This window comes from Ricinus communis, chromosome 1 (genome assembly GCF_019578655.1).
Source record: "Ricinus communis isolate WT05 ecotype wild-type chromosome 1, ASM1957865v1, whole genome shotgun sequence".
NCBI lineage: Eukaryota > Viridiplantae > Streptophyta > Magnoliopsida > Malpighiales > Euphorbiaceae > Ricinus > Ricinus communis.
Window position 1 is genome coordinate 32318042 of NC_063256.1, and position 11648 is coordinate 32329689.

Genomic DNA, 11648 nt, shown 5'->3' on the forward strand with positions numbered 1-11648 from the left:
TCATGGTAAGTCTTTTTTTCCTAGGATTTTGAGTATGGGCTTTCTATTAATATGGGATAGTAGGCTTGACGCACATGCTATAAGTTCTTAAAGCAGATTTAAAACTAACAAGGTGATATTTCTCAATATAGGTATAAAGCTTGTATAATTTGGGCCTAGAGTCTAATTCCACATGTTTTTCAGCTAAAGCTTTCCAATATGCAAGCTTAAGTACTCATAGAAAGAAACATCTCAGATAGCAAGCAATGGGGTCCATAGAAAAAATTGTTATCGTCATTACCGTGAGTTGAGTATTTAGTGAGGATAAAAGGCTCTCATGGGTAAAATGTGTTCTTCCTTGGCTCGTCTCTCCATTCAACGGTCTATATGATGAAGAAAATTCACTCATTACATGTGATTGATGGTTAGCCAGTGTCACAATTCTAAGATTCAAGTGGACCAAAAGACCATTGACTGACGCCATTAGGGCTATCGGGACCAATAAGTAACCATGCAAATGATGCGCGAGACACCTATTAAATAATAAATTAAGAACAAAGATACACTAGAATTAGCTACTCTTATCCCTAGTGGAGTCGCCATTGTGGACGGCAGTTTCGGGCACTCACCCAAGTGTCTCTAGCAACTATGGCACTGGAAGACTTTTCAACCTAATCGGGAACACGCTAACTAGTCATAAAAACTAATATGGAGATGGAGTCTCCACCAGAGTAATTTCTTGAGACACTTTTACTAATTTGAGTGGCGTACTAGATTCCATAAGGAAGCTTTGCCACATCTAAAGATAGATCTGAAAGCCAACTTCCTTATTTATGTATCTTAGTCTTTAATTTTATTATTTAACAAGTTATTCCCTATAAATACAATAGTTTATATTTATAAGCATTCATTACAGCATGTGAGGTCCTCTTAAGTCTAGCCCATTTTATTAAGTCTTAACCCAAGTATAGTTTATTAATCTATCTTACTAATTGATTATGTACAAGGCTTTACCTCTTTAGCCTAATTATAATTTATACTTTGATTCCAGCCTTTAAGTCTAAATGGACTACTTTTTATGCAGATGTCGTATTATGTGATTTTAAATCTAACATGACCCAATTAATTTATTTAAAGCATGGTAAAGCCCACTAGGTTTATATTAATTTTAGGTTTAGCCCAATTATCATATGATTAATCTAACGGACTAGAAATTTCATGTTGATCCAATTTTTAGGGCCAAGAGTCTATGCATCCAATTTTAATTAGGCAATCATATCGAAACTATTTGGCATATATCAAGCACAAAAAAAAAAAAGTGCAGAAAATTAAATCTAGCTATTTTAATATGAAAGAAAAACACCTAAAACCTAAGTACTGTACATAAACACTGCTGAAATACATCAAAAACTTAAAAATCAGGGCCAAAATATGCATAGCCGATCGGTCTAAAGTATAGAGTCGATTGGCTCAACGCAAAGCCGAATCAGCTCCGCACTGAGCCGATATACTCTAGGGCTTCTATGGGTCAATTTTGTGATTTTCCTCCAATTTCACATGCCCATGAGCCGATTTTACATGCACATATGATAAAAAATGATTAAGATATGTAAACTAAAATAAAAAACATAAAAAAATATAAAATCTAATGAAAAAAACTAAAATCATACAAACCCAAGAAATCAAGCCTGACAATAGGCGAATATAATATCTTAAGATAGATCCCTAATTTTAATCATATAACCCTAAAAATCTAATTCAATTAGATAGAATACAAATCAATTATGTTTCCTAATCATTTAACTAATCATATTCAACACCTAATATTATCAAATTTAAAACCTACATGTTCTTAGTATCAGATTTAAAACCCAATAAAATCAACAATATGTTAAATCAAGAGGAATTATAATCTAATCATGTGAATCATGTTATATATTCAAAGATAAACCTAATCATGTTTCTAGATTCATAGATCAACATAACGAAACTAGTAGAGTAGAAGTGATGTTGATGATGCGGATGTAAGGAAACCTAAGGTTGTCATCGTAGATTGTTGTTCTATGAGTCGCAGGAGATGAGGAAACAACTGAATTGAAGATTGGTTGAGAATCCAATTCTGATTGAGATCTAAAAAAAATTACTATCATTCTAAAAAAGGTTTCCTAATACGAGGTTCTTTCTTAGTGATTTTTAGAAAACAAACTCTTCGCATTTAATACATAGGGTTTTCTCTCAAAAATCTCTATCTACTAAAAGAGTGTTGCTAATGCTTAATGATCGTAGCTAATCCTAGACCTAGGGCATAATAATGCTCATATAAGGCTAAGGTCTAGAAACCCTAAAAGAATAGAGCGATAAACTTCAATCTTTTTTATTTTTTTAAAAGAAAAAGTACTATCCTTTATCAGTTAATGATATCCAATAGAAGTATTTTAAAAATCCTAATAATTATCATCAAAACCTTCTAGAAACTTATTTTTAATTCTTTTAGGGTGTTTTAAAGTTAAAATATGTGTAAAGCGGCATCGAATCTCGAAAAATAGCCAATTGTCATTATATAGAGCCAATTCGACCGTACATAGAGCCGATTGGCTCTATGGACAAAAACTTTAGAAACTTTTAACAATATGATTCCTGAACTTACGGAAACTACCATTTTACTCCTTCAAAATTAATTTTTTTTTACAATTAAATTCAAATTGATTCTGAGAAAGGTGATTTTGATTCAATTGTTTTCAGTCCTAATTCAGGTCGACTATTCTCAAACTCTCGAAACTCGAGAAAGGCAGTAACTTTTATCGTAGGATTTTTCATTATTTTCTCAATATTTAGATCCAAAAAATGAATGCTGACAATGAATTCATATATTTATAAATCAAATTCATTAAATTCTACCACCATCATTTTTTTGTTGTATTTTTGAAGGAGATTCAGGTATGTTGATGATAAATAGGGTGAAAAGGATACACAATGGTTGTTGCGATGGAGATATATTGAGTAATGCTACACAACTCACTAATAAGTTAAGTTTGATACCATTATTTTGTAGAAGAGATTGTTAAAGATTTGGCCAGCTTATTTAAAGAGTGTTTGGTTTAGAGATTTGCTGCAGCTGATAGTTATTTCTCCTTAAACAACTATATTAAAGCGTTTGATAAATACTTAAGAAACAGCAGGTGATAGCTGATTATATTAACTCTATTTTAGAATTTTTTCTTATCAGCTGATAGCTGATTTAATTTTTTATTTTTTTATTTAGACACTATTATCTTTATTAAAATTTATTAATAATAACTTACTTTAAGTTGATCTCATATAATTAAATTTTTATGTTTTATAATAAGTAATTATTATTTTAAAATTATTTTTAATAGTTAAATAATTATAATATTTATAACTATGGTATTTGAAATAAATTTTATAAATTTTATAATTATTTAACTATTAAAAATAATTTTAAAATAATAATTAGTTATTATAAAATATAATAATAAAATTATTTTTTATAAGAATAATAGTGTCAAATAAAAAAAAATCAAATTAGCTTTGAGCTGATAAGAAAAAATTTTAAAATATCCCTCTAAAATTTAAAAAAATCCTAAGCAATGAAAACTTAAAGGTCACTAGCCGATTCTTTTCTCTTGTTTTTATTATCATCATTTCCGATTTTTTTTATTTTTGTTTTTATTATTTTTTAATAGTATTTTGTTATTCTTTTGTTGTTTGGCCATAAATATGATTGTGTTCTTTATTATTCTATTTAAAATGCATGTTTGAAGAGATAAATTCATACAATTGGGGGGGAAGAGCCGAACAATCACGATAAAGAGCTGCACGGCAATATAGAATTAATACAATCCGGGGGAACAATCTAACAACAACATTACACACTCCAGCATGGCATTGTACCTAACAATCAGTATATTTTATTGCTACTTTTTATATTTGATGATCTTCTGTATATTTTAATAATATCTTTTGTAAATTTTTCAGTGCTTTTCTATTTAATTGGACCATGGTGAAAGTGGCTTAATTAATTCCTTACATTAGATTAAATTAAAATTATTAATTTATATAATTTTATTTTTAAAAAGTCCAATTACTAATTAAATTTTAAATTTTAAATTTTTGATAATTTTATCTAATTATATTAGAATTTAAAATGAAGTATTTTTTTTTTCAAAAATATTTTTTGATGACAGTTTTTATGATAATACAATGAAAAAGATAGTATTATATATCGATTATATTTATTAAAAAAATATAAAAATAAAAAACTTGATGCAATTAGATACGGTGGAATGTGCAAATAATGCACTTCTTCTATATTATATAATAATTACTAATTCTAGAAAATAGTAATATAAATTATATTAGTATTAATTTATATAATACTAAAACCAATAAATAGATATTTTAAAACAACTTTATATTATTATAGTAATACAATTCTAAGAAATAAAAAATTTTAAAAAAATATTTAATTTGCCATTATTTTTAAAATTTTATAAATAAATATATAATATTAAAAATTTTATTAAAATTTATCTATAAACTTAATTTTTAATCAAAATAATAACCGCAGTCATATAATGTATAAATAAATGACTAGTTGATTATTGCATTTAGCCCTTTAATGAACCTTAAATTCTTTTAGCAATTTAGAGCATTTTTAACAATACCCTATATGTGATTTTTTATTAAATTATAAATAATTAACTTTTTTATTTTAATTTCTCTTAAAATATGTATGTATTCCAACAATATTCTATATTTTACTCTCTAGTTAATTTCTATTAATAAAATAAAAAAAGAAATAAGTAACCAAAGAGAATTTGACTATTAAAAAAAATTTAAAAATTTTAAAAAATATAATATATTTAAAAATTACTTAAAATTCATATTCTCTCTTCTTAAATTTAAAAAGAGAATATGATAATTAAGTTATTTTAGAAAAAAATAATAAATTAAAGAATCTCTTTGAAACTTAATTTTTACACACAAATACTTCTAATAGTTAAAAATATACATAACTTAAAAACTTTTTGGAATGTTTTTAAACTTATTAAAAGTATTATATACTTGGAGTTCTTTTCGAAGTTGAATATCAACTCTCTCTAAAAGCACCATTTTATTCATCCCTCTTAAATGCTTATGGTATTTCAAAATTAATTAGAATTTTAATATTTTAATATTAGAAAAACTAATTATGGTACCTTTTGCAGAAAAAGAAAAAAGTTTTCATTCAAGAAACAAAGTAACTTCGTGAATGTAATTGGACTTTGCCCCTCTTAAATGCTTATGGTATTTCAAAATCAATTAAAATTTAAATATTTTAATATTGAAAAGAAAGAAAGAAGTTTTCGTTCAAGAAAAAAGTAACTTTATAAATGTTGTCTTGTAAAAAGATTTTAAACTTCAAACAGAAAAGAGCAAATCAATTATGCTAACAAATAAATCCCAATTAAATTACTAAAGATGATATCATAACCTAGAGCAAAATTACCAAATTATATAAAATATTCAGATTTAATCAGCAATTGGGTATTTAAATTTTAAATTGTAAATAACTGAAACAAATAAATCTGGAAAAGAATAAATAAAAAGAATTAAAGGGTTGAAATTGTGGAGGTCTATGATGTAATGCAGACAGTAGATATGGTGGGGACGGTTGGGAAAAATTTATATTTGTAACATTTTTCTCGTTAGCTTTTGTCAGTCTTGTATATATAACTGAGAAAGCTAAGAAAGAAACAACATTTCTGTATCTTCCTTTCTTATTTCTTCTTTATTCATACATACCCTTTCCAAGAATTCATAAATTTTGAAAGGTTGGGTTGTGATCTTCCTTCTCATTCTTTCCTTTCTTTGTTCTTGATATATTAATTATCAGGTATTGCTGTTGTCATCATGGTTTCCTAGTTTGTGTGATGTTTAATTTTTCTCTAATGCATTTTCTGGAATTCAAGAAGATAACTCATTACTCAGTTCTGTTTGTTGGGTTTTCTTGAACTTTATTGATGAGAAGGAGATGCAGAGAGAGGAAGGAAATAACCAACTGCAAGTTACTGTTTAAATTCTTTCTCATTTCTGCACTTTTTGCTTGTAATGATTCTCATTGAGTCAAAGAATCTTTCATTTTCATCCATCATCCTTTTAATGAATGCATCATTTGTTTTTCTTGATATTATCATCACCAATTTGCTATGGAAGATTTTTCATTTTATTCTTTTCTCCTTTATCTTGTCTCGTCTCGTCTTTCCAAGCTATGTCCATTGCATAAAGAATCTAGTTAACTTTATCTTTAGGACCCACATCTTTCAATTTGCCTTGTCCTTTGAACAGCCTCTTGTACCTATAGGTTAAAAAACTCACTCTTCTTTACCTTAAGGTTAATTTACCTTCTGTTTGGTTGCTAAGAAAAACCTCAAGAAAAAGATCATATAATGAATTTGGCACTCTGCTCTTGCTCCCTAGAATTAGTTAATTTATTTCAACTAGGTCATGTAGTTGTTGTATATTTTTGGTCCCTGACAATGCAAGCCTCAATGTTTTTCAAGAATAAGTTATGATACCATTATTAATAATTATATACATGCATTTTCTTGGGAAAACAAATGTCCATCAAAGAATCACAACTTTGGTTTTTCTGGGTCCTTCCTTTGAGATCTGTGCCTCTTGTTTCCTGATTTCAAAAAGGGAAGCCAGCTTCTGTTGGATTGCTTTCAATGCTCTCCATGCTACTAGTTTATTTGTTGTTTTTATTTAATTAATTGCTTGACTTCCAGCGCATGGAAGTCCCTCCTAAAATATTTTATTTTATTTTATTGTTTGGAGATAATTCAGGAGTTGCATATCAGCTTACATAGGATTTTGTTGGTATTAGAGGTTTAAATATTTATGAAATCTTGGCTTTCTTGGATGTTTCTGAATATTCCCCTATATAATTATATTTTTGTCTTTGAAAATTAAAAGCAGCTTTCCAAGTGATGATAGTAATGGTGTTTGCTATCTGTAATTGAACTTGTGGCCAAATATAAACGAGGTGGACTTCATTTACAGTACGGATGTGCCTGTTTTAACTGGACTATTAGATAATTCTCCTTTCTTTTTCATAAGTCTGATTTTATTTTCTGTGCATGTTTCAATAAGCACATAGATACAAACATAAAAATTATCAATGTTATTCTGATAGTGCAATACAATTTAGTTGAAAATTGTTGTATGTGAACTGAGTCCTATCCTGCCATGCCTTTCATCTTAAGAACTGTGTTATCTCTTCATTCACCATCTATTAGTTCTTGGCTTCAAGGTTTGAGAGCATCCACTTGACCTGAAACAAAATATATAATGGTCTGTGGTCTGTCTGTCTCCACATTTCCTACCTTCGTCAGTACCTTGCTTAGATGGGGTTGCTGTGATGTATTTTAAGCAACCTTTATTAGCCAATGATTGTTTACGGTCAGTAGTTGACCTAATTTATTCCACAAGTTTGTTGCTAGGAATTATGTGTTTTTAAAACCATGTTTTATTGACCCTTGTGGAAAATCTTTTTCCTTCTTTGGATGGTTGATTATTATGATCAAAAGTAGATGACTAAGTTACTATTACCAATGAAATCACTGCTGCAAAAATTATAACTACAATTGTCGTAGCTTCAGTATTTTAAGGTCTAAATCACCTCTTTTGGTCTAAAACATTTCAGTGAGGCTCCTAAATTTTTGCTTCTGACAATGTACTAAACTATTACTTGGACCATGATACCGTGTCTGGACTTGAATACATATCTGCCACTTAACTGACTATCCACTTCGAAAATGCTGTTATTTTTCCTTTTTATGATCTGTATTTTTACTAGTTAATGGCTGTTGCCTCCAGAGTTCCTTTTGGCTGTTTATACTTACAATATTCCTGATCATAATAAGAGTTTTGTCATCTCATTTTGTGCTTTATGTGGAAGTGATTTGAATTCTGACTATTGTTTTCAGATATCAGACAGTGAGAATCCATTGAATTTAGTTACTAATTTAATTTATAATTCATTGATATTGTCATGCAGGTTGAATTCTCAAATAATAGGATTTGCATGAGCCTCTTACTTTAAGAAAGTGCTGCAAGTGAGTCATGTTAGTTGCTTTCAATTGTTGCTTTTGCATAAAGAGGCCTAAACAAATACCAGGATACGAGGAACCCACTGTTCTTGCTGCTGAAACACCCTGTGAGTTTCTAATTATTCCTGCAACTGAAATAACTTGTAGCTTTGCATTATCACCATGTTGATTCTTCCAAATCTCCAGGTAGAATCTGGTTGTGCATAAATGCTAGCTTAGCTTGATTGAGAATAACTAATCATGGCGATCTTTTCAGAAGCCTTCTTTATTTGCCTGGCAGAATCTTAGGATGCAACCATTTAAATCTTATTAAAAGAATGATTGGCATCAATTTCAGATTTCAGTACCTTAGATAGACTGATTCCTATATATTTTACTTAGGAGTCATTTAATTCTTAAGGCTTTGTTGATCACATTAGCTCAAATGGGATCTCTGACAGTTTTAATCAAAGGTTAATAACAAGGATGCATGTCACACATTCTCAAAAAAGATAGAAAGATGGTGTTGGTGGCGAAATTACTAGTCTGAGACCTCTTGTTGACATTGTAATAATACTTCTCATTTTGATTGTTCTAAAATTACATGAAGATTGACTGTTGTACATATGATATTTTCCTCTTGCAGTTACTGTTAGTGAAATTGAGGCCTTATATGAGCTTTATAAGAAAGTAAGCAATTCAATATTCAAAGATGGGCTTATTCACAAGGTATGAAAATACAGTGCAAAATATAAAGGCATATATGCTGGCATCTGAGCACACAACTATGATTGGGTTTGTGTTTCTGTCATTTACTGTCAATGGTCATTTACCAATGTTTTGTAACTTCTATCCAGGAAGAATTTCAGCTGGCACTTTTCAGGAACAGAAATAGAAGGAATCTTTTTGCGGATAGGGTGTGTAATGCTAATTTTATTACTCTTCTTTTGCTATTTATGGTAACTTCATTCTGTTCCTTAAACTAATGAATTGTATTTTGTATTGCACAATTGCAACTCTGATTGAACTATTCAACTTTTTCGAAATGTTTGCTGACACTGCTAATTCTATCTGGTCATGGTGCTGCCAAATACTTGCTTCTTTGTTAAGCTCCCACTTTCCATTGTGGCACTTTTCCTCTTTCTGAGCTGCATCTAATTTGTGTACTTTGTAGATCTTTGATTTATTTGATATCAAGCACAATGGAGTAATTGAATTTGGAGAATTCATTCGATCATTGGGCGTCTTTCATCCCAATGCACCTGTAGAAGACAAGATTGACTGTAAGATCGATTCTCTAGTCGGAAATTCTCGTTTCCTCCTGTCTAAATATAATCTGGAGTAATGATGTGAAAAAACTGGAAATCAGTCACACGTATGTTTCTTGCACATCCTTCTGAATTCAAGATCATCCACTAAGCAATAAATAATTGTTGTTGCAGTTGCTTTCCGACTATATGATCTCAGGCAAACTGGTTATATCGAACGAGAAGAGGTGAGGACTTCAAATAATTCTTTCCTTCATCATTCCCTTTTATAGCATTCCTTGAAATCATGCACTTTTCATCTTCTATCTATTATATTTTCCCTATAGATAGTTGTTAATAAGATTCGATTGCCTGATAGTTGAAGGAGATGGTGTTGGCTCTTCTGCATGAGTCAGATCTCTTACTGTCGGATGATGTTGTTGAAACAATCATAGATAAGGTACAGATGGATCTACCTTAATGAACTTCATTATTATACATTTATTTGTTTGAAGATTTTCTGACTGCTAAATGCTATCTAGACTTGGAATGATGCAGATATAAAAGGCGATGGGAAAATTGATCGAGAAGAATGGAAGGAATTTGTGTCAAAGAATCCATCTCTCTTGAGGAACATGACACTTCCTTATTTAAAGTGAGTAGCAAAATCCAAACAATTTGTGGCATTGTGAACTTAGTCAATACTGTAACAACATCAAGGCACACTGAACTTGCTCAGTTCCAGGATTTAATTGTTTAAATCTTCGAATTTGTACACTTTATTTCTCTTGCAAACTTTTTTCAATTTAAATGAATCCCTCAATAGCCTTGAGACATCATCCAACCATTTTAATTGCAAATTTAGTCAATTTTCTGTTCCAGCCAAGTGAGTTGAATTTGTAAAACTAAAGGCTTTGTTTGGTTAAATTACTTTACTTTTCTTCTTGTCATAGTAATGAAATGTAAAAACCAAATGATAATGATAAATAAAGAAAGTTAATCAAACAATTTTCAACTTTTTCCTTTTCTTTTTGGGCTTTTGCTATTGTGGTCATGTCTAGCTCTCATGGATGATTAATCAGCCTGAAAAACGAAAAACCTTAACACATATCCTTTCATGTTTTACAGGGATATAACAATGGCATTTCCTAGTTTTGTGCTAAGATCGGAAGTCGAAGATTCTGAAATCTAGGCTTAAATATACATACATCCAAAAGATAGTCAATGATGTGTTATCTCATGATCATACACTTCTGGATGAGTTTTCTTTCAAGAGAAGTTGGAATCAGCATGACATTCGCACCAGAAGTACAACTGCAAAGGCTTGAAAGACATAAGAGTTTAGACCCACTAAAATGCAGCTAAGGTATCCCGTCTACAAGATTTATCTTGACATACTAGTTACCTGTATATACCTTCTGCATGCATACATTGCATAAGAACAGCTGAAATTTTGTGGTAAGATACTCTTAAGATGTATATTTTTGGATTGCACTTTGAAGCCACTAGACCATTCTTCTTCAATAGTTTCCAGAACTAAAATGGTTTTATTCCACATAAGAATAAGGTTTGTAGGACTCCGTATTACTCAGGAAACAATAACTCTAATAGAAAGATCTCTTCACAAACAAGTTCCTCAATAGAACTTAATAAAAACAATTGCAAAGATTCCTAGAGAGTTTAAATTATGTGATAAATTCTTGTCCTAAAATAAACCTTCTAGCTAAACCCTTACATGATAGGCTCAAGCAAATCCCAGCACCATGAACAGATGAGCACACTAAAACAGTTGAACAAATTAAAGCTTTGGTCTTAAAAATCCTTTGCCTTCACTTAGCAGATCTTGCTCTACCAAAAATAATAGAGACAGATGATTTAGCTATAGACTATGGAGAAATCTTAAAACAAATATAAAATAGATATGAGTGCATCATATAGTTCACTTTTGTACATTGGAATGATTGCGAAAAAAATATTCCATCACTAAAAGAGAAATCTTAAACACCATCGTGAACATTCAAAAATCTCAAAATGATTTACTCGATCAAAATTTTTTACTTCGCATTGATTGTAAATCTGTTAAAGAAATTTTACAAAAAGATATTCAAGATATTGTATGACAAGCTATTCTTTTAATCTTTGATTTTGAAATAGAATTTATCAAAGAGAAAAAGAAATTTAATTCTAGATTTTCTAACACAAGAATTTTTGCAAAACAGATAAATAGTTCGAGAAAACAAAGAAAAATGCTTCAAGTTGAATCATAAAAACCCAAAATCCCAACTAAAACCCAAACATACAACCCATTTCATCTGCTCAACTATTAACT

The 11648-nt window shown here is 29.7% G+C and overlaps 1 protein-coding gene across 4 annotated transcripts; it reads left to right on the forward strand.

Annotated features, from left to right (window-relative positions):
* The first annotated feature begins 5668 nt into the window (after positions 1–5668).
* LOC8261169 (calcineurin B-like protein 7) lies at positions 5669–10843 on the forward strand. Of its 4 annotated transcripts, none has more exons than XR_007214530.1 (9): positions 5669–5813; positions 8042–8200; positions 8719–8801; positions 8930–8989; positions 9247–9355; positions 9515–9567; positions 9699–9779; positions 9878–9974; positions 10448–10476. XR_007214530.1 is itself a non-coding variant. In XM_002516634.4 (9 exons), the coding sequence occupies exons 2-9, from the start codon at positions 8107–8109 to the stop codon at positions 10509–10511; spliced, it is 657 nt and encodes a 218-aa protein (XP_002516680.1). In that variant the 5' UTR covers positions 5669–5813; positions 8042–8106; the 3' UTR covers positions 10512–10843. The 4 variants fall into 4 exon arrangements, 3 of the variants coding, with proteins under 3 accessions (XP_002516680.1, XP_015573208.1, XP_015573207.1); XM_002516634.4 differs by having other exon boundaries at positions 9862–9974; positions 10448–10843; XM_015717721.3 differs by having other exon boundaries at positions 5725–5875; positions 9862–9974; positions 10448–10843.
* Positions 10844–11648: the final 805 nt, after the last annotated feature.

What these genes read in the sequence shown, in the direction of transcription:
- LOC8261169 (XM_002516634.4), top strand. Translation starts at nt 8,107, where the DNA reads ATGTTAGTTGCTTTCAATTGTTGCTTTTGCATAAAGAGGCCTAAACAA. An exon ending in GGAATCTTTTTGCGGATAGG is followed by an intron (nt 8,990 to 9,246) that starts GTGTGTAATGCT and finishes TGTACTTTGTAG; the next exon opens with ATCTTTGATTTATTTGATAT. An exon ending in TGTAGAAGACAAGATTGACT is followed by an intron (nt 9,356 to 9,514) that starts GTAAGATCGATT and finishes TTGTTGTTGCAG; the next exon opens with TTGCTTTCCGACTATATGAT.